Here is a 26,128-nt window from a genome sequence, read left to right as displayed (position 1 = left end):
ATCTACTAAAGGCCAGATTTTCTTCATGTATCTGAACCAAAATAACACGGAAACACAAGGATGCAGAAGCGAAGATCTGGCTGTGGTTATGCCAGGCTTAAAGATGTTTGCAGCAAATGTGAGATGAGGCTGTCCTCACTATTCTTTGAAAACATATTTTTAATTAAAAGCATTTGAGGTATAAAATATTGGTAACACATGTGCTAGTTATGAAGTCCTGGTCTCTACCTCAAGCCTGCTTCCCTGTGCCCTCTTCTGTGGAGGAGCAGCAGGGCCTTTTCCAGTCTTCTCTGTTGTGAGCTGGTGAAATGCTAAACTTTGTCCATAGAGGGCGCTGAGTGACAGTGCAGTGCTATGGCCACAGTAAGTACTGTTTCTGCATTCCAGCCCTCCATCAGTACTTAAGAGGAGATACAAGTTATTCTTAGGGAATGTCCCCTCCCCTCCCCTCCTCTCATAAATATTTTATCTGTCTACATCATTCCATTGTTTGTGGCATACCTTTTTGCACCCTCAACCTCTCTTTCAAGGGGTCTGACCCTCAACTCTGGACACCGAGGTCATTTTAAACTCTGTAGCATATAGACTAACTCAAGGCAGAGTCGGTGGTACACACCTGTAATCCTGGGAAGGCTGAGGCTTACAAGTGTTTTTGTTTGTTTTCTTTTTATGTTTTCCAGACAGAATTTCTCTGTGTACCCTTGGCTGTCCTGGAATTCAATCTGAAGGCCAGGCTGGTCTTGAACTCAGAGATCCTCCTGCCTTTGCCTCTCAAGTGCTGGGATTAAAGACCATCACTGCCCAGTGATGTTTACATGTTTTTAACTACCCAGCAATAACAAACAAATGCAAACCAAGATAAAACAAGACCGACCGACAGACAGACAGACAGACAGACCACCCTAGCATGGCAGGAGCCCCCTCCTGAGCCCTGATCCTGCACTGCCCCATCTCCCTTTCAACACTTGCACCCAGGAGTATGTTCCCACAGGTGGCTTTGGATGAATGTGGTGTTGTTCACCAGTTACATACAGACGCTCTGAAGAGTTCATTCCTTTTCAGTTAACCGTTTGCTCCTAGCTAACATTTTCTCCAGTCAGGACTTCCTCAGCCCAGCTCAGCCCCGAGCTTTCCTGCAGACAGCTGAGGCCTGACATCCACCCCCAGAGTGCTGGGATTATAGGTGCCAAGCTACTGATAGTTCTCTTTTATTAAAATCCCACATTCCAGATAATGAGTGTGGTGTCTCCTGACCGCACCTTGAGACAGGAGAGATGGCTCAGCGCTTAAAGAGCACTTGCCCTCCTCTAGAGTCCGGCACCTGGCCCAGAGCTCGGGCTGCTGGGTGGGGCCGATGTGAGAAGCTTGACTGTGTGCGTCCCACACTGGTGCTGCCAGGTGGGCATCTGGCTGTGAGAAGCCTTAGAACCCCGTTCCAGGGGTGGGGAGGCGCCACAGTCTGGGGTCCTGCAGAACTACCATGAGCCAGCACGTGAGTACCCGGGCCACATAGAGGTCGAGGACAGCTGGTCTCTTGGACACCTCAGACACTGCTGGATGTCACGGAAATAAGGTGGCTCTGGCCCAGGGCTGAAGGGAAAAGAGGAGCAGGCTGGTTCCCGGAAGAGCAGAGTGTCCTTTGCTTGCTCAGGCAGGCAGCTTGGAAACGTGGCTGGGAACACAGAGTGGTCTCCTGCTGGAGATGAGACGGCTCTTCAGAGGAAGACCTGCTCCTTTGCTCCAGCACAGCAGATCCAGATGAGGAGAGGCAGTCCATGTGTTGGTGGAGAGTTGTGATGAGTGAAACCATACCCCACTTTCTCAGGGCAGGCCTGAGGTTAAACACCTTCTGCAGGGAGGAGTGTCTGGGAAGGAGAGCTTAACTGGCTAAGCCCTTCAGGGCTTTAGGTACCTCATTAAAATGGAGATCTGTCTTGAGGCTATGTGATCTGTGGTCACATCTACCTGTGGAGGGGCTTGGGGTGTTGACCTATGAGACGGATGGCCACAGAATTATGGAGAGCTGAGGCCTCCGTAATGTCTGAGGAGCCTAGTGTCTGGGAGCATGGCAAAGGGCCTTCTGTTCCCTGCAGGAACAGCTGCTGGGTCACTGGGGTTTAACCTAGCTCAACCGGAAGTCGGGCTGCCTTTCCTGGTCCCACGAGTTCTCAGGACCCATATCAAGCAGCTTAGAGGGTAGGGGCAGGAAGACCAGGAGTTTAAGATAGTCCTCAGCTTATCTAATGCAGGCTAGCCTGAGGTACATGAGACATTGTATCAACTGAAGTGGGAGAAGGGCACTGAAGAGATGGTTAAGAGCATTTACTCTACAGTTAGGAGGACTCAGAGTTTAGGTCCCAGCATTTAGGTAACAAGGGGGTGTTATCAGAGAGGGATGAGACTTGGACATGAAGATTAATAAGGATTGTTACCTTGTGATTTGTAAGTATTTCATTTTGAATTAAAAGCTAGAAATAAAATTTATTGAGGATTCTATTTTTTACCATACAGTGCTACATACCGTTTCAGGGCTTAGCTAGGAGAAAGGCTAACACCAGAGTTGGTCTCTTGACTTTGCATCTCTAGAACTATGTATCCAAATAAAGTTCTTTTCTTTATTAAGTAGCTTGTTTCAGGTATTTTGTTACAGTAATGAAAAAGTAACAAATGCTTTCCTTTTGTTACCTTAATATGAAAGGAAAAGGAATTATTTCACTGCCCAAAGGGGTGGAGTGGGGCTGGAGAGATGGCTCATCGGTTAAGAGCACTGACTGCTCTTCCAGAGTCCTTGGGATCAATTCCCAGCAGCCACATGGTGCCTCATAACTGTTTTTCAATCTAGTTCTAGGGGACCTGAAGCCCTCATGCAGGCATTCATGCAAGCAAAACACCAATGAACATAATAAATGAATGAATGAATGAATGAATGAATACATAAATTTGTTAAAAAATAAAGCTTGTTTTTCCTCAAGCTAGAGGATTCTGGAAATCTGTGTAATGATTTTCTTAGCATTACTGCAGCAAGCTGCTGCCGTCGCCCAGCTTCAGAGCTTCAGTAAATCTGCTCAGGGGCTATGAACAGACTGGGGACAATGAACACATTATAACTGCCAGTTAAAATACATATATTGCTAAAATATATGGTGTTAATTTTTGAATATACAACTATTATAGATTATCTGTAGCAATATTAGGAAGCAGAAATTATTATGGATAATGTCTCCAGTTAGAAATGCCCTGCTAATAATTCCTGTTCATTCATTGTTTTTGGAGACAGTTTCTTTGTTTAGCCCTGGCTGTACTGGAACTCACTCTGTAGACCAGGCTAGCCTCAAATTCAGAGATTTCTCTGTCTCTACTGGCATTAAAGGCATGTGTTATCTTGCTTGGCAATTTCTATTCATTCTTTAAGAGGTATTATCTTTGGCTGCATAGATGGCTAAGAAGGTAAGAGAGTGTGTTGGTCTTCTAGGAGAACGGAGTTCCATTTCCTAACCCACACTGAGCAGCTGAAAATGGCCTCAACCCCACCTTCAGGGAATTCAATATCTTCTGACCCCTGCAGGCATATGCACACATGTGGCATACATACATATAGACAGATTCAATATATAGAAATAGAAATAAATCTTTAAAAGATTACGTTTTAAATATTGAACAGCTTTAGTGATTGAGAGTATTAAACCATTAATGGAGGCATAGAAATGGGAGCAGTACCTTGGCCTGGCGGCCTTCACCTATAGTTCTAGCACTTGGGAAATTGAAGGAAGGTGATTTTGAGTTTGAGGCCAGCTAGGCTTACACAGTAAAATCCTGTCTCATAAAAAATAAAACAAGGGAACTGGGTTACACAGTTAGTCCTTTTAAAAATGTTTAGGCCATATTGCTTTCTAAAGGAACAATGACAGAGCATCATGTTGTAAGAGCGCTTTGTTGCAGGAGGTATTTAAACAGATTGATGAAAACCCACCATGCCCCAGGTTGAAAGTATCTCCTGTGAAGACATCTGCTGCTAAATGCAATCCGAAGCTTAGCCTCGGGAAGATTTTCTCAGGCAGACTTCATGTTTAGTTTGTCTTAATTCCCTTTTAAACTTCAAAATGTTGTTATTAACTATTGTTATTAGTGTTTGTGTATGATAGAGGCAGAGGCACATGAGTCATGATGTACATTAAAAGGTAGAAAAACCATTTGCTTCTTGCTTTGGTGGGTTCTGGTGATCACATGTATGTGGCCAGGCTTGTGTGGCGGGCGAGCATCTCACCAGTCCCAGAACAGTTAACACTGATTGATTTTCAGAAAACAGTTTAGGTGCTTCGAAGTTCAAATGAACAATAAGAATAATTTAATTTGTTCATTCAGTAATTTTAACTTTAACCTTTGGTTTTACCCAGTTTAACCTATGTTCTTTTTGTATGTTCTCAATAGTGAATTATTGGAAATAATTCTGCATTTGTTCACAGCTTTATTTTCATCGGGATATCTGTGCATCTAATGACATGTGCCTTATTTGAAAGGCAAATGGCATCTGTACTGCTTACATGCACACACAACACACACAAATACAAAGAGAAGAAGTATGCTTTAGTATCATTAGTGTGGTGAATTGAATATGAATAGTCTGCTCATGTGATTGAATGCTTGGCCAATAGGGAGTGGCACTATTAGGAGGTATGGCCTTGTTAGAGGAAGTGTGTAACTAGGGGATGGGCTTTGGGGTCCAGGGTCTGTCTCTCTCTCTCTCTCTCTCTCTCTCTCTCTCTCTCCCTCTCCCTCTCCCTCTCCCTCTCCCTCTCCCTCTCCCTCTCCCTCTCCCTCTCTCTCTCTCTCCAGATGTAGAACTCTCAGCTGCCTCTCCAGCACCATGACTGCCTGTGTGTCACCTTGCTTCTCACTAAGCCTCTGAACTGTAGGCCCAACCCAAATAAATGTTTTTCTTTATAAGAGTTGATGTAGTCATGGTGTCTCTACATAGCGACAGAAACCCTAAGACAACTATGTTTATAAATACTAACAGACAATCATAATAAAATCAACTGATTGTTTTCTTCTGTTCTTTTCGTATTTCGAGGCAAACGCATCATTTTATCCCCAAGCATCCTGCTTCAGTTGTTACAGAAATGTAACACCATTACTACTGAACTCCAAATTCAGGTCAGCGGCTTCTAATGCTAGGCAGAGAGGAATATATTTTGGCAAATAAGAGAATGATGTTTCCCATCATTAGGTAAACGATAAAGCAAATTGTAGAAAGAAATGTTAGAATGCATATGCCTGGTCTGCCCACCTGCACCTTGTAGGAGCGACCTCTGGGCTTCCTCTGCAGGGTCCCAAGTCTCTGTTCAGGCTTAGTCCTACCACATCCTCCCTCACCTGTGCCAACAGCTGGACTTCTCCCTGGACCCGCCATACGCTCATCTCCCCACAGGAACTCTGCATTGCCTCTACCATTCCACTGCAGACGTAGATTCCCCTCATCCTTCTCCAGGGTCTGGTGGCTGATCCTGACCTTCTCATCCATGTGTTTTTCATAATCAGCAAGATCTATCCTGGATCCTACAAGTGTACAAGCCTAGTCTTGGCTTTCCTGCCTTCACTGCAGAGGAACTCCAGGATTAGGCCATTATCTGCCATACCACAGGATTCTCTTACATCACATTTAACCTTTTCACTCAGACCTATCAGCATCCACATGCCCATCTTGAAACAGGAAGCACATCCTGTGTACCGGTCCAGTTCTGTCTGCCCACCTGACTGCATTCCACCCAAGCTACTTCCAACCTCTTTCCATCCAGCCTGCCCTTACTCCCCACCCCCCACACCGTTCTATCCATAACTAACTTAAAACCAACAAAGTCAGTCCACATGCTCCAATCTCATCACAGGAATACCATCAACATGACAGATCAAGACAGTATCTTTTCCCCAAACGTACCAGTCCTATAGAAATGTTTGCTAATGAGAATTACCTAGATGAACTCCAGGACAATAAATTAAAAGAACAGTCACAAGCCTTCTCAAAGAAATCAGGGAGTTGAAAGAAGACAGAAAGAAACAGCTCAGTAAACTCAAGGAGAAAAAGGAGAATAAACATCCTGGTGACACCCAAGAAAACACAAACATGAAGCTGATGATGGATGGAATAAAGAATGATAGGGGCCAGTGAGGACTTGAGAACGGAACTCAGTAGAGATGGAGACACTGATGAGGACTCAAGCTAAAATGAAGACGGAGTTGAAACACCAACAGCTCAACTAGAAACCTGAAGGGGAAGCCCTACAAGGAAAATGAACCAAACAGAAGACAGAAGACTGTGCTTCAAAGATACAACAGAAGATCTAGGTCACGTAAACAATGAATGTGAAAACATTTAAAATACACAACAAAAGAACACATAGGAAATTAAAAACAAAACAAAAAGCCCAACACTTTAAATCATAGTCATAAAGGAAGGAGAATAATTCCAAGTCTATGGCATAGACCAGATCTTTGACAAGATCATAAAAGAAAATTTTCCCTTACTGAGGAAAGACATACCCGTATTTCTTTAAGAAGAAATTTAAGAAGCAGCACACAGTACACCAAACAGGGAAGACTAGAAAAAAAAATCCCCATGCATACCACAGTCAAAATACCAAGTATATATCACAATGAATGTGCATGGAAAGCTACAAGAGGAAAAACTTGGCAGTAGCAAAACATCCTTTAAGTTAGCTCAACCAGAGGGAAACTATTCCTGGTACTGGAAATCTAATGACTCATTGCTGCTGAAATCATCCTATTGGGGTGCCTGCTACGAATTTACTCAACCTGATTTAATCAACCTAGGGATGATTTCTGAACATTTGTCCTTATACTCACAGGTAAGTGTCGTCTTCACCTCTCATCAAGGAAACCTCTCTTTGCAACAGTTGGGTACCACGATGGAAAACCACAACCAACTAAAATGCAGAGTTGTGGAACCTGGTCCTAGTGGATTCAAATCACTTTTGTCCTTAAGGCTCAGGGAGCGTTGCAAGAGCCAGAGGATTACAAAATGCTGTGAGATTGCGTCTCCTAGAAGTGTTAGGAGCTCCATCCATAAAAATCCCACCTACATGACTGCCCGAATGTGAACGGAGCCCAGATGACACCGACAGACATGCCAAAGTGAAGAGGGAAATTCCACGAGGCTTCAAGCTTACACAGAGAACAACTCAGTAAAGCTGAGAGCCCGAGGGCTGGCCCACCCCAGGAATGAGCTCAGCAACTGGTTCTCCAGTGCCCAATACTCAGCACCAAAAACATACCCACAAGCAACGCTACATGGACTCAACGTGCTCTATTTGGGAATGTATGTGCATATACAAATACATACATGCATATAGTAACAACTGATGAAAGAAGAGGCCATGAATTTGAAGGAGACTGGGGAGGGGGACATGAGAGGTGTCAGAGGGAGGAAAGGGAAGGAGAAATGTTAGGGTTTCCATTGTTGCAATGAAACACCAAGACTAAAAGCAAGTAAAAGGGGAGAGAGAGTGCTTATTTGGCCTATACTGCCATATCTCTTCATGGCTGAAAGCAGCCCAGGGCAGGAACTCGAACACAGTAGGAACCTGGAGGCAGGAGCTGACACAGAGGCCATGAAGAAGTTCTGCTTATTGGCTTGCTCCTCGTGGCTTGCTCAGCCCTCAAGCCCAAGCCCAAGCCCAAGGAAGGCACTACCCACACGGGCTGGGCCCTCCCCACCAACCACTACTTAGGAAATGCTCTAGAGCTGCAGCTTATGGACGCACTATCTCAACTGAGGCTCCAGCCTTGTAGATAGCTCCAGCCGCGTCAGGCTGACACAAAACCGTCCAGCTCCACAAAGTATGTGTAGCCAGTGTTTGTGTGTGTGGCCTTTCCCTAGCCTAGCGTGAGCTTTCACCAAAGGTGAGGAAAAAATAGAAAGAGAGAAATAAAGAAAAAAGAAAGAGAGAGAAAGAAAGAGAGAGAGAGAAAATGAGAAAGTTGGGCATGGTGATTATGCTGGGAGAAAAATCATGGCTAACTTATCTACTCAGCTTTTGATGAGCAGGACTAAAATTTAAATTGCCAACACTGTTTTTGCTTTGCTTAAATGTTGTTTGGCCTTATTCAATCTCTTATCAAATATTTACTAAGTATATTTATGCCCAAGGAATTCTGCCAGACAGTGTAAGATACTTCATTTCGGGGAGTCAGCATCAATGTGATCTAGCACTGTAGAATGCTTGGAGTGGAGGATGGACAGAGTTGAAAATGAACTGAACTGCAGACAAGTTTAGTTTATTTTGAGACAAGGACTGGCAAAGCTGGCCTTGTGCTCTCCATCCTCCTGCCTCCGCCACACCCAGCATGAAGAGTTTTTACCTGCACTGGATGGATGAGCTATGTGGGACATAGAGGGGAAGAAGCATGTATGATAATTTCTATATTATGTAAGTGAGTAACATCCAGAAGATTTACAGAGATGGAGAAGACTAAAAACTAAATGAGACTGACAGTTATTTGGGAAGCTACAACAAAATACTACTCTACACCAGTACCATGGTTTAGCTAGTAAAGGTGTCTACTAAAGACTTGCATTTAATACCAGGACACACGTGGTTGAAGGAGATAGCTGACTCCCCTGATCTGCACACACTGTGGTATGCACGCTCCGTCCTCCTCCCCTCCCCCCAATAAATAATTGTGATAGAAACCTATCCAACTGTCATAGGAAGTCTGGGAAGTCCAAGAAAAAGACAGAGTTGGCATCTGATAAGGGTGGCTTTCTATATTGTCATTTTTTTTATTGTAACCTTACCTTGCATGACAGGAAGAGGCAAAGGGATTCTCTCAGGAACTCTTTAAAAAGTATACAATTTATTTGTTTTTTTGTTTTTTTTAATTTTGGTGGACGTTAAGCTTCCGTAATCATTTTATTTTTTCTATTGTGCTTGCTGGGAACTGAAATAACAGTAGGTAAGCTTACTACGGAGCTCTCATTATTTGAATATTTAATGTATGATTTTTGTGTGTTTAAGAGATGTCTTGCTATGTAGCCCTGGCTGGCCTGGGACTTGCTATATAGCAACTCAGAAAGAGAGGGGAGAGGGTGGAGAAGGGGGGAGAGGGAGTAGGGCAGGGAGGGAAGGAAAGGGGAAGGGAAGAAGGGGGAGGGGAGAGGAGAATGATAAGTTCCAGGAAAGTTAGCAAGAAACCCCGTCTCTGGCTCCCTCCCAGCCCCGCAAAACAAGATTTTAGAGATGGAATTGGAAGATTAAGAATCAAAAGACCGGGGGCTGGAGAGATGGCTCAGCAGGTAAGAGCACTGACTGCTCTTCCGAAGGTCCTGAGTTCAGTTCCCAGCAACCACATGGTGGCTCACAACCATCTGTAATGGGATCTGATGCCCTCTTCTGGGGTGTCTAAAGACAGCTACAGTGTATTTACATATAATAAATAAATAAATATTTAAAAAAAAAAAAGAATCAAAAGACCAGCCGGGCAGGGCAGTGGTAGCGCATGCCTATAATCCCAGCACTCTGGAAGGCAGAGGCAGGCGGATTTCTGAGTTCGAGGCCAGCCTGGTCTACAGAGTGAGTTCCAGGACAGCCAGGGCTACACAGAGAAACCCTGTCTCGAAAAGCCAGGGGGGGAAAAAGAATCAAAAGAATCAAAAGGTCCTAATTTCCAGGAAGAGAACAAGTAAACAAGTTAACAATTTAAATACACTAGGAAATGCAAAGCATTTAGGAAGCCCAGGCAAGATTACCAAACTTTCAAGTTAGAATGAGTTCGAGATCATCCTAAACTACAGTGTAAAAAGAAAATATCCTGGTGAGGCGGTGCAAGCCTATAATCCTAGCCCTGGTGAGGCGGTGCAAGCCTATAATCCTAGCCCTGGGGAGGCAGAGATTCAACGAGTTCAAGGCCAACTAGGGCTAAATAGTGAGACCGTGTCTAAACAAAATTCGGTAAAAACAAGTAAGCTAAAAGTGGACAGAGACATATAAACCAGTAAGGAGGAAGAGAAAAAAATCCAGTTTGTTTTAGCTATTTCAAGTCTAAAATAGCACTTTAAGAACTATAAAAGTATACACTATTCTGATTTTCCCAATGTCTACTATTATGAAAAATTTTGCGAGGCTTTCCAGTGACGCTGGGGGGGGGGGGGGGGTTGGGGGAACAAAAAACAAACCTCAGAAACCTGACAAACCCGAAGCGAGGTGGAGTTATTGAATTCCACCTTGCCTGGAATCAGTTCTCCGCACTTTTTTCTTAATGTATAACATCCCAGGAGATGCTGGTGGGGGCTTTCTGAGGCGCTTAAGCAGGAACAAGCCAGTGGAGACGCGCCCGGTCGCCCGGTCGCCGGTCGCCGCTTGCGGGTAGCCGCTCGCACGTGATAACTTCCCGGGAACCTGAGCCTCTGCCGTACAGATCCTGCAGAAGAGTCTCAGCTACTCCGGAGCCGCCCCTCGTGACGTCACTAGCGCGATTCCTCTCTCTGGCCAATCAGGAGGTCGGACTTCAGGGAAGCCCCGGGCGGCGGGGGCTGCCAGGGCGCGTGCGCAAGGGCTCCGCGTGGCTATATAAACATGGCTGGCGGAGCGGCGCCGGTGTTTGTGCGGAGCGCGTGTGGGGCGCTTGCGGACTTTGCCGGTCTGTAGGAATTTTGAATTTCTGGCGGGGAAGCTCAGAGTTAAAGCTCCCCGGGTGGGAACCGAAGTGACGCCCTGAGGGAGCTGCCGGTCCGGGCGCTTCTGCCGCGGGACCCGGACCGAGCGCGCACGTGTGAGCGCCGCTGAGGGAGTGCCCGGCGGTGTCGCCGCCAGCCGGGCCCGGAGCGCGTGTGCTCCGCGATGCGGCGGCGCCCGGACTACACCCGAGTCGCCTGCCGCCCGCCGCGGCTCGCTGCGCCTCAGTTCCGGGAAGGGCAGCGTCGCTGCCGCTGAGCCTCCGAGGGCATGCCGGCGGGCCTCACGGAGCCGGCCGGCGCCGCTGCTCCCGCAGTCTCAAGCGCCTCGGGGGCCGTGACCATGGCTCCGGTCGCCGCGCTGCCCGTGCGGGTGGAGAGCAGCACCCCGGTGGCCCTGGGCCCCGTGACCAAGGCTCCTGTCAGTGTCTGCGTGGAGTCGGTGGCGCCCCAGCCCTTGCCAGCCCCAGTGGGGACTCTAGTGACCAAAGTGGTTCCTGTCACTGCCCTTCCTAAACTCGGCAGCCCTCGGCTGCCCGCTCCTCAGATAGTCACCGTGAAAACTCCCGGCACCACGACAATCCAACTACCGGCTAATTTGCAGCTTCCTCCAGGTATGTGGAACACCCCTGCTCGCCTGCGGTGACCCGGGGACACGCAGCCCCCCGCAACTCTGAGGAACTTGGAGCCTAGAGCCCTTCCTAGTCTTGACTTTGCAGCGAGTCAGCGGGCAGTGATTTTGCCTCCCATTCATAGCACCTCTAGGTTGATTACTGCAGTTCCTTTTTAAGGGAGCGGTCCTTAACCCAGGAGACAGCCAAGACCTGAAGAGTTAAAATTAACCTCTAGAGTTAATTTTCATGTGGAGAAAGGACCAGTAAAAAGATCCTTTTTAAAAAAAAAAGTTTTGAAACTTCAGGCAAAGAGGTTTTTAATTTAAGCAAGTTAAAATACGTTTACAACAGAAGCTGTTAGTTCCATTTTGTTTTGCTTTGTTTTTCCTTTGAGACATGATTTCCTGTAGCCCAGGCTGGCTTTGAACTCCTGAGGGTAGGAGTGTAGGAGTTGATTACCTTAAAGTCTTGTCTCCATCCAAGAGCTAGGATTACTTGTATGTGCAACTGCACCTGGTCAAATACTTAATTCTATACCATCTTAAGTGTTCAATAAATGTAATTTTAAGTTAAAAGAATCGTTTTGGTAGGGAACAAGTGCCCAGGTTGACAAATCTGAGTCCTGCAACTGTTGTATTTCAAGTGATATGCTCGTGTTGTGCTAATGAGTCTTTGGTTGCCTTTGGGGCTGGAGGGAGGCAGAGAATTCGAGACCAGTTTCTCTGTGCCAGGAACTGCCATTGTGGACTAGGGTCGCCTCAAACTCTCTGTGTGCTGAGATTAAAGGCGCTCACCACCACTTCTGGCTTTTTGTTGTTAATTATTTCATGTGCATTGGCATGAGGGTGTCAGATCCCCTGAAACTGTATGTAGTTATGGACAGTTGTGAGCTGCCAAGTGGTTGCTGGGGTTTGAACTTGGGTCCTCTGGAAGAGCAGCCAGTGCCATCTCTCCAGCACTGAGCCATCTCTCCAGCCCTCCTTGTTTGCTTTTTATTCTTTGGAGGCTTATTACCCTGTTAGGCTGTTTTATGATTTGCATAAAAGTTTTGGTTTTCGACAATTTATATATTGTAAATATTTTACTGCTGTCACTTGTTCCTTAGTTGAAAAATATCTTGAATTTGTCTTCCATTAATTTTTCTAAGCAGAAAGTGGAAATCGACTAACATGTTGGTAGTGCTACAAAACTCTGCCAAGAAAATCTTGATTAAGCCTGGTGATGGTGGCACACTCTTTTAATCCCAGCACTTGGGAGGCAGAGGCAGGCAGATCTCTCTGAATGTGAGGCTGGCCTAGTTTAGAAAATGAGTTCTAGGATAGCCAGGGCTACACAAAAATGGAAACATGAATTGAAAAGATTTCTTTAGTATCCTCTAGCAAAAGGACTGAGGGTCTTTTTTTGGTGGGGAGGGGTGTGTGTAGGCTAGTTTTATGTCAACTTGACACAAACTAAAGTCATCAGAGAAGAGGAAGTCTCAATTGAGAAATGCTTCCATAAGATCAGGTTTATAAGCCAGGGGGTGGTGGTACACACCTTTAATCCCAGCACTTGGGAGGCCGAGGCCAGCAGATTTCTGAGTTCAAGGCCAGCCTGGTCTACAGAGTGAGTTCCAGGATAGCCAGAGCTACACAAAGAAACCCTGTCTCGGGAGGTGGGGGGGGGGAAAGATCAGGCTTATAGACAAGCCTGTATGGTATTTTATTAATTAATGATTATGTGAGATGGCCCAGCCTATTGTAGGTGGTGCCATTCCTGACCTGGTTGGTGGTCTTGGGTCTTATAAGAAGGCCCACTGAACAAGCCTTGGAGAGAAAGTTAGTAAGCCGCACATCTGCATCAGCTCCTGCTTCCAGGTTCCTGCCTTGCTTGAGTTCCTGCCTCCATCGCCTTTTATGATGGACTATTTGGAACTGTGAGGGAAGTAAATCTTTTCCTCCCTAAGTTGCTTGGATCATGGTGTTTCATCATAGCAGTAGTAACCCTAATTAAGACTGTATTGGGTTATGGATGTTCTGAGCAGATTGTGTTCACAAAACTCTCAGTGTTGTTTGGTACACAAGGTACCTCTACTGATAAAAACAGTGTATCTTTGGGTACTATATATTTGACATTTCTAAGTTACTATCCTGCCTGCAGTCTTAGAAAGTCTAGTGAATATATTTGAATGAAATTACCCGCTGATTTGCTACAATGTACATTCTTGTCTAGTCATTGAAATATGTGCCTGCCCCCCTAGGGTTTCTCTGTGTAGCCCTGGTTGTCCTGGAATTCGATCAATAGACCAGGCTGGCCTAACTCCAAGAGATCCACCTGCCTCTTCCTCCAGAGTGCTGAGAGTAAAGGTGTGCATGCACTACTGCTACCTAGCATCATTGAAGTCTTTTTATAAAGTCAAAAAATGTATTTAAGATAGAAAACATTGTCAAGGTGGAAAGCTTGCTGATAAGTTGTAACAGTTATTTTACTGACAGCTTGCCTTGGTAGTCACTTTTAATACATTATTATTTCTTTTATTCTGTTCTCATAACTGACAGGTAGCAAATAAGGAAAAGAACTCTGTAAGGATAGATGATTACCCAATGCCAGGCAAGTAACTTATATAAGTCAAAGGGGATTTAGATCTATTTAAGTGTAAATGTGTAAAAGTATATTACTAAAGAAGCTCTATAGAAGAGAGGAGAAACTTTTAAAGGACTTGGTAGTAGTAGAAGAACATCAGAGGTACCTGAAGAGTTGCTTGGAGAAATTTCTATTGGTATGTCGCAGAAGAGCCAGTAGAATGAAACGACATTGACTAACTATAGGTTATAAATTCTATATAATTCTTATGCACTGATTAACCGTTAGTTCCTCAAGAATGTATGTCAGGGTTTTTTGTTTGTTTGTTTGTTTTGTTTTTTTGTTTGTTTTTGGGTTATTTGAATTTGGTTTTTTCGAGACAGGGTTTCTCTGTATAGCCCTGGCTGTCCTAGAACTCACTCTATAGACCAGGCTGGCCTCGAACTCCGAAATCCGCCTGCCTCTGCCTCCCAAGTGCTGGGATCAAAGGCGTGTGCCACCACCGCCCGAGTCAGTTCTTAATTTACCAAGATAAATTCTTTTAGTACTTAACTTCTTTCAGAGTTTCCTTTAAATAGAATTGTTTTTAAAAATACTTATATCCAGCCAGGTTGAGTGTGCACAAGTCCTGTATTGGAGCACTCAGGAGTTTAAGGCCATACTTGTGCCTATAATAACAGTGAGGAGGCTGAGCTAGGTAGGAGGATGGCCTCAGGGTTGAGGCCAGCTTTGTCTACAGTGCTGGAAGGTTCTATCTCAAACCCTGGGGCTAGGTAGATGATGTGACTGATAAAGGTACTTGCCACACAAGATTGATTTTTATCCCTTAACCCAATGGCTTTCAACCTTCCTAACTCATGTTGTGCTGACCTCAACCATAAAATTATTTCATTACTTCTTCATAACTAATTTGGTACTGTTATGAATTCAGGATATCTGATATGTGACTCTGGTGGGAGGGTCTTATTCCACTAGTTGAGAACTGGTGCCTTAGGTTCTCAGGTTTGGTGGCAAGCTCATTACCTACTGACATTTCAGGAGCCAAACGTTTAATTTTTAATGGCAATATGATTATTTAATAATCCACTCATTGCCCATTTAGGTTGGTTTGCTTGTTATCTATTAATATTTACTGAAGTAGATGTTTTTACATTTAGGTTATGTTATAAATTATGGTTTTGGGGGGGAAATAGATAACATAGCCAGTAGTATATTTTATTAGGTAGTAATAATTGCAACATATGCTGGATTCTGTGCTAAATATTATGAATACAACTGTAAGTAAAGTAGACAACATTTCTCCCTTGGAAATCAAGTAGATTTCCTGAATTTCCATAGATTACTTTGGGCTTAATTTTTTTGTTATTTTTGAAAAATAATCAATGTATTCATAAAACTAACACCGAATATAGAAAGCAATAATTACTTGGAATCTTATGTGTCTAATTTTAGAGGTGAAATTTAAAGAGAAAAATAAAAACCTATTTTGGCAACTCAATCTCTGTTTTTATCAATGAAGGGTGATTAAAACCTAGTATTTTAATTTATTTACAATTAATTTAGGAAACGAGAAAGGGGCAATATAAGTGGTTTTAAACTCAGTATGGGAAATTGCTATGTGAAAATGAGATGATTTTGACCCATGGTGCCTAGAGAAAAGTACAGTTTAGGCATATGCATATTTACAGAACTCAGTATGAAAGCGTAACTAAGCTAATTTTGTATGGTCGTAAGAGTAACATTTGTTTCTTATGGATGCTAAAGAGAAACATTTTGTTTGTATAGTAAGGTTTTGTGTTCCTAGTCTGTTTTGAAAGAGTGATAGCTGTCTATCTCATTTTTCCTAACTTTAGGTTATTTGAGAAGAGATTAAAAAAGCTACCAGTCAGGTATTTTGAATTATTGCATTTGAGTTGGAATGTTTCTGGATCTAGATTTTTATAGATTCGCTATTCTTTCAGGAACTATTTATAAATTATGAGAATATTGAAAAAATTAAAGAGCTTCCATCCAGATTAGACGCTGCCATTGAAACACAACAATTCACAAAACAAAAAATAAATTATGTATGAGGTAGAAAATGGATAGTAGTCCACTCTTTTTTTTTTAAATTATTTTATTTATTTACATTTCAAATGTTGTCCCCTTCCCAGTTCCTCCACCACGAGCCCCCCCCAAACCCCTTCCCCCCTCAACTCTAAGAGGGTGCTCCTCCATCCACTTACTCCATCTCACCCCTCTAGCATCCCCCTTCTCTGGGCATCAAGTTTCCACAGGACCAAGTACATCCCCTCCCACTGAGGCCAGGCAAGGCAGTCCTCTGCTGCATATGTAGTGGGGGCCACAGACCAGCCCATATATGCTCTCTGATTGGTGGCTTAGTCCCTGGGAGCTCTGAGGGGTCTGGTTAGTTGATACTGTCATTCTTCCTATGGGGTTGCCATCCCCTTCAGCACCTTCAGGCCTTCCACTAGCTCTTCCATAGGGGTCTCCAGGCTCAGTGCAATGGTTGGCTGTGAGTATCTGCATCTGTCTCAGTCTGGTGCTGGTAGAGCCTCTCAGAGGTTCCTGTCTGCAAGTGGCCTTTCCTTCAGTCTCTGCTCTTTTGCCCCTGCATTTCCTTTAGACAAGAACAATTCTGGGTCAAAATTTCTGAGATTGGTAGGTTGACCCCATCCCTCAAATGGGGGCCATGTCTATCTATTAGAGGTGGTTTCTTCAGGTTCCATCTCCCCACTGTTGGGCATTTTGGCTAATGTTGTCCCCATTGCATCCTGGGACATCTCACATCTCTGGTGTCTGGGAATTTCTAGTGGTTTCCCCCAGATCCCACCCCAAGCTGATGCATATTTCTATTCATTCTTCTGGCCCTCTGGGCTTCTCTCCTCTCTCCCCCCATACTTGATCCTGCCTCCCTTTCCCCTCTTCTCCTCTCCCATCTAGATCCCTCCCTCCCTCTGCCTCCCATTCTAATCCCTTCTAAGTGGGATTGAAGCATCCATACTTGGGCCTTCTGTCTTGTTAAACTTCATATGGTCTGTGATATATCATGGCTATTCTGAGCTTTTGGACTAATATCCACTTATCAGTAAGTATATACCATGTATGCCTTTTTTGGCTTGAATTATATCACTCAGGATGATACTTACTAGTTCCATGCATTTGCCTGCAAAATTTGTGATGTCCTCATTTTTTGTTCTTGTTTTTGTTTTTGTTTTTTTGGATTTGGTTTTTTCAAGACAGGCTTTCTCTGTATAGCCCTGGCTGTCCTGGAACTCACTCTGTAGACCAGGCTGGCCTCAAACTCAGAAATCCACCTGCCTCTGCCTCCCGAGTGCTGGGGTTACAGGCATGCGCTACCACTGCCTGGTGATGTCCTCATTTTTAATAACTAAGTAGTATTCCCTTGTGTAAATGTACCGCATTTTCTGCATCCATTTTTCAGTTGAGGGACTCCTGGATTCTTTCCAGCTTTTGGCTATGATAAATAAATAAGGCTACTATGAACATAGTGGAGTACCTGTCCTTGTGATATGGTGGAACATCTTTTGGGTATATGACCAGAAGGGGTATAGCTGAGTCTTCATGTAGAACTATTGCCAATTTTCTGAGGAACCACCAGATTGATTTCCAAAGTGGTTGTACCAGTTTGCAATCCCAACAGTAATGGAGGAGTGCTTGTTCCTCTTTTTCCACATCCTTGCCAGCATCTGCTGTAACTGACTTTTTGATCTTACCCATTCTAGTTGCTGTAATGTGGAATCCTAGGGTTGTTTTGATTTGCATTTCCCTGATGTTGAACATTTCTTTAGGTGCTTCTCAGCCATTGGAGATGCCTCAGTTGAGAATTTTATGTTTGGCTCTGTAGCCCATTTTTTAATTGGGCTATTTGATTTTCTAGAGTCTGACTTCTTGAATTCTTTGTATATTTTGGATAGTAGCACTCTGTCAGATGTAGGAATAATAAAAAACCTTTTCCCAATCTGTAGGCTGCCATTCTGTCCTATTGACAACACTCTGTTTTACAGGAGCTTTTCAGTTTCATGAGGTTCCATGTTGATCTTAGAGCCTGGGCCATTGGTGTTCTGTTCAGAAAAATTTCCCCTGTGCTGATGTGTTCAAGGCTCTTCCCACTTTCTCTTTTATTAGATTCAATGAATCTGGTTTTATGTGGAGGTCTTGATCCACTTGGCGTTGACCTTTGTACAAGAAGATAAACATGAATCAATTTGCATTCTTCTACATGCATATTGCCAGTTAGATCAGCACCATTCATTGAAGATGCTTTCTTTTTTCCTTTGTATGGTTTTGGCTTCTTTGTCAAAGATGAAATGTCCCTAGGTGTGTGGGTTTATTTCTAGATGTCAATTCTATTCCATTGATGAACCTGTCTGTCTCTGTATCAATACCATGCAGTTTTTATCACTTTATTACTCCATAGTACAGCTTGAGGTCAGGGATGGTGATTCCTCTAGAAGTTACTTTTAAAATCTTAATATTTATAGATGAAAGATAATCTGTTACCTAATGTATGAGAACTTTTTTCTTTAGAAAATAGGATATCTTTCATTCCTTGACAATTAATTTCATATACGTAAACGGTGTCTTCCTCATATCTAGCCCAGTTCTCCCTTCCACTCCCATGGTCACTCCATCATGCCCACCCCTCCATTCATGTAATTTTTTTTTTAAGCTAACATAATGGAGTTCAGTTAACACTACCAGCTGGAATATTGAGTGATCTTACTAGCTTCATCTTGAGCGGTCATCTCCATCTTTTGACTCTTATATTTGTCTTACTTTCTCTTCCTTTGTGTTCTCTGATATTCCATTTATGACTGAGTCTACGTATAAGTAGTCAAGAATAAGTAGTCACTTATTCCCAACACTTTGGTCAGTTATGAGTTGGCATTAAGTGCTGACCACTGCAAAGAGAAGCTTTTCTGGCCAAGATTGAAGGCAGCACTAATCTATGTGTGTAAACAAATATTTAGAAGATTGAAACCTGTTTGTTTAGCAAGACTGCAGTAGTATTTCTAGATGTCAATTCTGTTCCATTGATGAACCTGCCTGTCTCTGTATCACTACCATGCAGTTTTTATCACTTTATTACTCCATAGTACAGCTTGAGGTCAGGGATGGTGATTTATGTATCTGGTGTTATTTATTTGGTTTATTATTTTTCAACTATATGCTTTTAGTTTAGGTATTTGCAGTAGTAGGGTACCTCACTTTCAAGGCCTAAAGCTCTCCAAGCTATGGGTTTTGACCAGTTTACAATTCCATGCATGAATTCCTTCCCCTTTAACTGTCCTTAAATCCAACCCCAAAGTAGCTGGTCATACTTGTCATGTCACTATTGCAAATGCTGAGCACATCTTTGTCTCATGTGTGGTTTGCTCTAGTAACATTGATGCCTATTCTCCCCCATGGTGTGCCATAGTACCTTCTAGCACTATAAATGTTAGTCTGCACGGAAGTGTTTTCAGGTCAATTCTAGGTTGGTTTCTCTATGTCTTGTAACCAAAGTATGGAATGTCTTCAGCAATAGGGTCTTACCACTTAGTTCTCACGGGCTATAAAGAGTAATGGGCAATTGTCCATTTTGAGGGCCTCTGGGGCCTTTATGTCCTAAATGCCTACTATATCTGGATTGACATCTCTTTTTATAACTCTGGCTAATTTTCTATCATGATTGTTTAGAAAATGTTTTCTATGCCTTTAGAATGAGATTTTGCCCCTTCTTCTAATCCTATAACCCATACTTTTTTTTTCAGAGTATTGTGATTATCTTAATTCCTTATTATTATATCTTTGTCCTTGGATTGTTCCAGTTCTTCCACCATGCCTTCAAACTTTGATATTCTGATCTTTCCTAGATCTATTCTATTGCTAAGACTTTCTGCAGAATGTTTGGTTTGACTTTATTTCTAGCATTTCAGGTTGATTTTTTTTCCACCTAAAGTATTTGTTGAAATATTTTTTCACACAATCCATACCTTAGTACCTTATTCATTTGCTCATTTGTGTCTTTGAGCATACTTCTAATCCATTGTTTTGAGTTCTCTGAGGTTTCATCTGACTGACCTACGAGATGTCTTTGCTGAAGAATTGTGAATTTTTAAAGGAACTTTGTTGTCTTGGCTTTTTGTGTGTTTCATGTTAAAACATGTTGGAATTTATGTATCTGGTGTTATTTATTTGGTTTATTATTTTTCAGCTATATGCTTTTAGTTTAGGTATTTGCAGTGTTGTGGGAGTTGGGTGTGAAAGGTAGAGAGTGTGTAGTTCTAGAAAATAATTCCTCAGATTAGGGGGCTCTGGGTGCCTAGTGTAGGTTCTACTTCATTTGCGGGGTGTGATTTTAATTGGGAAAGCATTCATAGCTTCTTGACATTAGCATTATGCAATTGTCATACTAGACAATAATAGTGACCATTTTGACTTTAATTACTTTTGGAAGATGAGCAACCATATTGTATGATTGTTTGTATGTATATATGTATGTATGTATTGTGTATATGTATACATACATATGTGTATGCATATATGTTTATGTACATACTTGTATAATTAAAAATAACAAATTTTTAAAAAAGAGGCATTGAATTTTGTCAGATTTATTTTGCTTCTGTGTGAGATGTTCATATAGTTTTTGTGGGTTTTTTTTCTGTTGATAGGGTAGTTTACTTAATGTTCAGTTATTGAACCAACCTTTGAGATAATGTCCTATTGTCCTGTGAATAATACTTTTACTATGATACTAGATTTAGTTTCTGATAATTGATCAGGAATTTTTGTATGCATGTTCAAAAGGGTTTATAATTTGTTGTGATCTCTTTGCCTGTTTCTAATATGGCTGATACTGACCTGACAGAATGAGTTAAATGTTATTTACTTGAAGATATCAAGTGTTAGCATTTTTTTCCCAGGGTTTGGTAGATTTGACTAATGGAGCCATCTAAGCTTGGGCTTATTATATGAATGCTTTTTTGATTTGTTATTTAAATTTTTTGACTATCCAAATTGTCTATTTCTTCCTGATAAAGCTTAATACTTTGTATATTTATGAATTTGTCTTTTTTATTTATAAATTTATCTGGCTTATTGATTTACAGTTGTTTAGAATTCTTCCTGTACAATTTGTTCAGAAACAGACAGAATTCCTGTTGAGCAGTTACTGTGCTTGGCTATGAGGTTACAGTGGGAAGAGTAATAAGGCTACACTTTGAGTGTAAAGCTGGGTGCTAAGGGCAAGTTGGAATTCCGTACTGCATCCTTGGACGTTCAATATAGTAGTTTCTGAGTCTTTTTGCCTACTTAGTATGTCAGGTTTTTGTTGTTGTTTGTTTTGTTTTGTTTTGTTTTCGAGACAGGGTATATAGATGTAGCAATGGCTATCCTGAAACTCCTAGAAATCTTCCTGCTTCTGCCTCCCAATCCTGAGATTAATCCCGTGTCACTGCACTTTGCAAATTTATCAGTTTTGATACTTTTCAAATAGTCAAGTTTTGTACTTATTAATTTTTCTCAATTATTTTTCCGTTCCATATTATATTTATCTTTCTTTTAATTTTTACATTTCTTTATATGTAATTGTTTTAGTCTTTATTTTGCTCTACTTTCAGTGTTACAAGGTTATGGTATAGTAATGGCTTGAGATCTTTTTTGTTTCCAGACAAGGTTTCTCTCTGTAGTTTGCTGGGATTAAAAGTATGTACCACCACTACCCAGCTCTGGTTTGAGATCTTTTTTTTTTTTTTTTTAATTTGGTTTTTGAATTTGGTTTTTTTCAAGACAGGGTTTCTCTGGGTAGCCCTGGCTGTCCTGGAGCTCACTCTGTAGACCAGGCTGGCCTTGAACTCAGAAACCCACCTGCCTCTGCCTCCCAGAGTGCTGGGATTACAGGCATGCACCACCACCGCCTGGCTGAGATCTTTTTAAGATTGGCTTTTGTAGGTATAGATTTTCTTGTAAACATTACATTGACCAAACCCCACAAATCTTGCTATTTCATATTTTCATTGTTACTTATCTATGTATATTTTTAAATTTCCTTTAATTTTTTTAAAAAAAATTCCTGTTGGCTTCTGAATATATTTCTTAATATCTGTATCTTTGTAAATTCATCAGCTTTTTTCCTGTTACTAATTTCTACTTTCATCCTATTGTAGTTGGGCTTAACACATTTATGATTTCAGTACTTTTAAATTTATCAGGACTTGTTCTGTGTACTAATGTAAATGTTTTATTTGTTTTTAGATTTTTATATTTTTAGTTGTGTATCTATCTGTCTTGTTTGTCTGTATGAATATGTGTACATGGGTGTAATTGTTTTCAGAGTTTAGATCCCGTGGAGCTAGAGTTACTGGTGATTGTGAGTCTAGCCTTGTGAGTGCTTGATGCTGCTAATGAGCCCAGTGTCTTTTGAAAGAGAAGCAAGCATTCTTAACCTCTGAGTCATCTCTCCAGCACCCCCTCCCTGCACGTAGTACTGATTAGCCTGAAATTTGCTCCAGTAAACCAGGCTGACTTTTGAGTTTGCAGTCTTTTCTGCACAACTTCCTAAGTGCTGGGATTACAGCTGTATGTTGTCACACCCAGTTTAAACAGTCCATGTTTAAAATTTGTCTCTGTACAGTTAATTTGTGGGGTAAAATATTCTCTGAGTGTGTGCTAAGTTGACTTGATTTAAACTGCTTTTTAAGTCTTTGCCTTTCTTACTGGTATCCTGTGAATGGTGCTGCTAGGCATAGTCCTCAAAGGTAAATGTTCTACCTTCATCTATATCCCCCTTTCCTTGATCTATCTAGTTCTATACTTTCAGTGAAAATGGAGATTTTACAAGTGTTGAGCTATTTTTCTTTATTTATATTTACTTACTTTTTAAAAAAAATGTATTTTAGGCTCTGTAGTTTTGTTACCTGTGATAAAATCTGGTGGTTATTTCTAGATTCGTGTGTAAGTTTCTAACAGGTTGCTTGGTTCATGGTTAAGATATGGGTGTGTATGCATAGTATGTGCAGGCGAGTGTCTAAGGTTGCCAAATGAATTTTAAGGAAAAGCTATGTGTATAGCCCAAAACACATAAAATTCAAGGTTGCCCTAGGCTCAACTCCTTTAGTTTGGAACATTTGTATTTTAAAGATTGCAGCTTCCTCAATTTTTTGTAATCTTTGTTATTACAACAGACTCCTTTTTGTATTCCTATTGGTAGGATTTTTTTTTTCTTGATTCTGTTTTTTATTTTTTTGTTTTTTGTTAAGATTTATTTATTTATATATATGCGTACACCATTGCTCTCCTCAGATACACCAGAAGAGGGCATCAGATCCCATTACAGATGGTTGTGAGCCACTATGTGGTTGCTGAGAATTGAACTCAGAACCTTTGGAAGAGCAGTCAGTGCTTTTAACCACTGAGCCATCTCTCCAGTCCCCCGCTTGTTCGATAAATAATATTATGACTACTTTAGCTTTCTTTTTGCTGTTGTGTGATATGTTTCACCTTTTTTTGTTTGAGAGTGTGTCTTCTTACTTAGCTGAGATTGCCCCAGACTCACTGTATAGGTCAGCATACTCTTGAATTCTTAGCTTCCCACATGCTGACCTTGTGGGCTGTAGTGGAACTACATTAACCAGTTTCAAACTTGCTATAGTTTTACATCTCAGACAAGCCTTAGGAAAATAACAAATTACTGGGTATTGCATTATCCAGTCCTATACTTTTGATACAGTTGAATTTAACTTTGATGTTTATTTTTGTTTTCTATTCCCTTGTGTTTCATCTTTCTTGTTTCAATTAAGAGGATTTGTGTATGCCATAGTTTCTTCACTTAATTTTTCAGCATTTTGAGGGCGAATCAGTGCCTCTAAAAAGATATTTAGCATGGGGACAAGACTGTGGCATGCTTTTCTCTTTGAGTGACATGAACCTGCATGGGTACTGGGTTGCTTTTGTCTTTCCCACTGTTTTCTCCCACTGTTTTTTTTTTTTTTTAATTCCTTTCTTTGAGACAGGGTTTTTCTGTATAGTCCTAACTGTCCTGGAACTCACTCTATAGACCAGGCTGACTTTGAACTCAGAAATCCATCTGCCTCTGCCTTCCAAGTGCTGGAATTAAAGGCATGCACCACCACTGCCTTATAAAAGAAAGAACTGGAGTTAGGGTCCTTGGGATCTGACTATTCTTAGTGTGAAGTGGGAAATTCTGGGAAGGAAAAGCATTATCTTAGGATGGCCCTTACCAGATACTAATCTGCCCAATGGAGTTAACTCTTAAGGGACAATGTCTCTATCTACCTAGGGTAGATTACATTCTTTACTATAATAGTGTTATGCTTATAATGTTTTGGATTTTGGAGCATATTGAATGCTTTCATAGTTTCAGGTTAAAGATGTTCTGGAAAAGTCTATGCAAATATTCTAAAATTTTAAAATTGTCATTTTGATGAGGGATGCACAGTCTGTATGACATGTCTTCTATGAATGTTCTATTCTATTTGATCAGTTTATGTAGCATTGTGCTCTTCCTATACTATCTTTAAAAAAATATTTTCTTTTATGGGTATGATTGTTTTGCCTATGTGTATGTCTGTGCACCACTTGTGTGCAGTGTCCTCAGAGGCCTGAAGAGGGCATCATTTCCCAGGAGTTCAAGAGAGAGTTGTAGGACTCCATATGGGTGCTGGGAATAGAACTCCAGTCCTCTGGAGCCTTATTTCCAGCTTCCTGTCCATCTTAATGTAGTATTGTAGTGTCAGTATCATGAAGGAAAAGTATTGACCTTCAGGAGTATCTTTTCATAGGCTTAGATTTAAAATATTTTTGTATAGTTATTTGTTTTTTAAAGACAGGCTCTTACTATATACCCCCATCTGGCCTTGAGCCTGTACTCTTTAGGCTCAGCTTCCTTGTCCTAGAATTACAGGTTTGTGCTGCATGCTCAGCTTAAGTAGCTTTGAAATGAAAACATTTTACCATCTTATAGTAATTAGTGAACATGGAGTTCATTATATGTTTCACATTTATTCCAAGCATTTCCCAGTCTTGAAGTGGGAAATAACAGCATGTGATGTTTGTATTTTATTTAACAGTTTCAGAGTCACCATTGTTTTTCTTTTAATTATAGGAACAGTTTTGATCAAAAGTAACAGTGGTCAGTTGATGCTAGTATCTCCTCAGCAAGCTGTAACAGGAGCCAAGACCACAAGTAACATAACTCCAAGACCAGCAGTACCAGCAAACACTCAAACAGTCAAGATCTGTACAGTGCCGGTAATCTACCTTAATCTTAGTTTCCAGCCACTATCTTTCATATCAACATGTTGCCAGTAAAAATTTGAGATAATTTTGCTCAACTTTAAAATAAAGTGCTTGGTAATTACTAAAATAATCAAAGTTGTACCTTCATACTCAGTGATTTTATTGTTGTCAAAGGACAGTACATCTGCTGAAAGAAAATGTTCATTGTGAGTTAGGTATTTAGAATGTGTGTGTATGTGCATATGTGCTTTCATGTGTTGTGCTATGTAGAGTATGGAGGCCAGAGGCTGATATCCACTGGGTGTCTTTCTCAGGTGCTCTTCAGTTCATTTTTCAAGATGGGTTTCTCATTGACGTTGGAGTTCACACGTAGACTAGACTGGCTAATCAGCAACCTCCCAGGACACTCCTGCCTTTGTCTCCACAGCAACTGCCCACCTGTTTCCCTTGTTTTGTTTTTTATTTTTTACAGCGTTGGGTCTGAACTCAGGTCTTCATGCTTATGAAGCAAACACTACCAAGTGAGCCATCTCCTCATCACTGTTCCACTTTAGATTTGTAGTTAGTAAGACTCCTATTTAAAGGAATCATTTTCACCTGTACATTATAGAAATTACTTCTAAGTAATTCAGGAATCTGCCTTAATATTTCATTAGTTTCGCCTTGTTTGACATGACTTATTTATATAGATGTTGGTTATTTTATGTAACTGAAATTTAGTGTGTGTCAGTGAGTTTAAAAAATATTCTTCAGATTTTTTTTTTTTTTTTTGAGACAGGGTTTCTCTGTGTACCCCTGGCTGACCTGGAACTCACTCTGTAGACCAGGCTGGCCTCGAACTCAGAAATCGCCTGCCTCTGCCTCCCAGAGTGCTGGGATTACAGGCGTGCACCACCACCGCCTAGCTAGAATATTTTTATTTAGCTAGAAAATGCTATTGTTGAGATAATTTGGTTGGTAAAGAAAGTACTTGTACCCAAGCTTAAGGTTTGAATTTGGT

General features: G+C 41.7%; 2 protein-coding genes across 3 annotated transcripts in view; one reads left to right on the top strand and one right to left on the bottom strand.

Moving 5' to 3' along the window:
- The window catches only part of Ss18 (SS18 subunit of BAF chromatin remodeling complex), a 250,263-nt gene that overhangs the window by 149,987 nt on the left and 74,148 nt on the right, over positions 1-26,128 (bottom strand). The window lies entirely within an intron of this gene.
- Positions 10,581-26,128, top strand: part of Taf4b (TATA-box binding protein associated factor 4b) — a 92,681-nt gene continuing 77,133 nt past the window's right edge. For both annotated transcript variants that reach the window (XM_052156039.1, XM_052156040.1), the window contains exons 1-2: positions 10,581-11,301; positions 24,995-25,140. In XM_052156039.1, coding sequence (XP_052011999.1) covers positions 10,959-11,301; positions 24,995-25,140 — 489 coding nt within the window. In that variant the 5' untranslated portion in view covers positions 10,581-10,958. The remainder of the gene's footprint in view (positions 11,302-24,994; positions 25,141-26,128) is intronic.

This window comes from Apodemus sylvaticus, chromosome 13, assembly GCF_947179515.1.
Source record: "Apodemus sylvaticus chromosome 13, mApoSyl1.1, whole genome shotgun sequence".
Taxonomy (NCBI): Eukaryota; Metazoa; Chordata; class Mammalia; order Rodentia; family Muridae; genus Apodemus; species Apodemus sylvaticus.
This window is presented reverse-complemented; position numbering and strand designations above follow the sequence as displayed.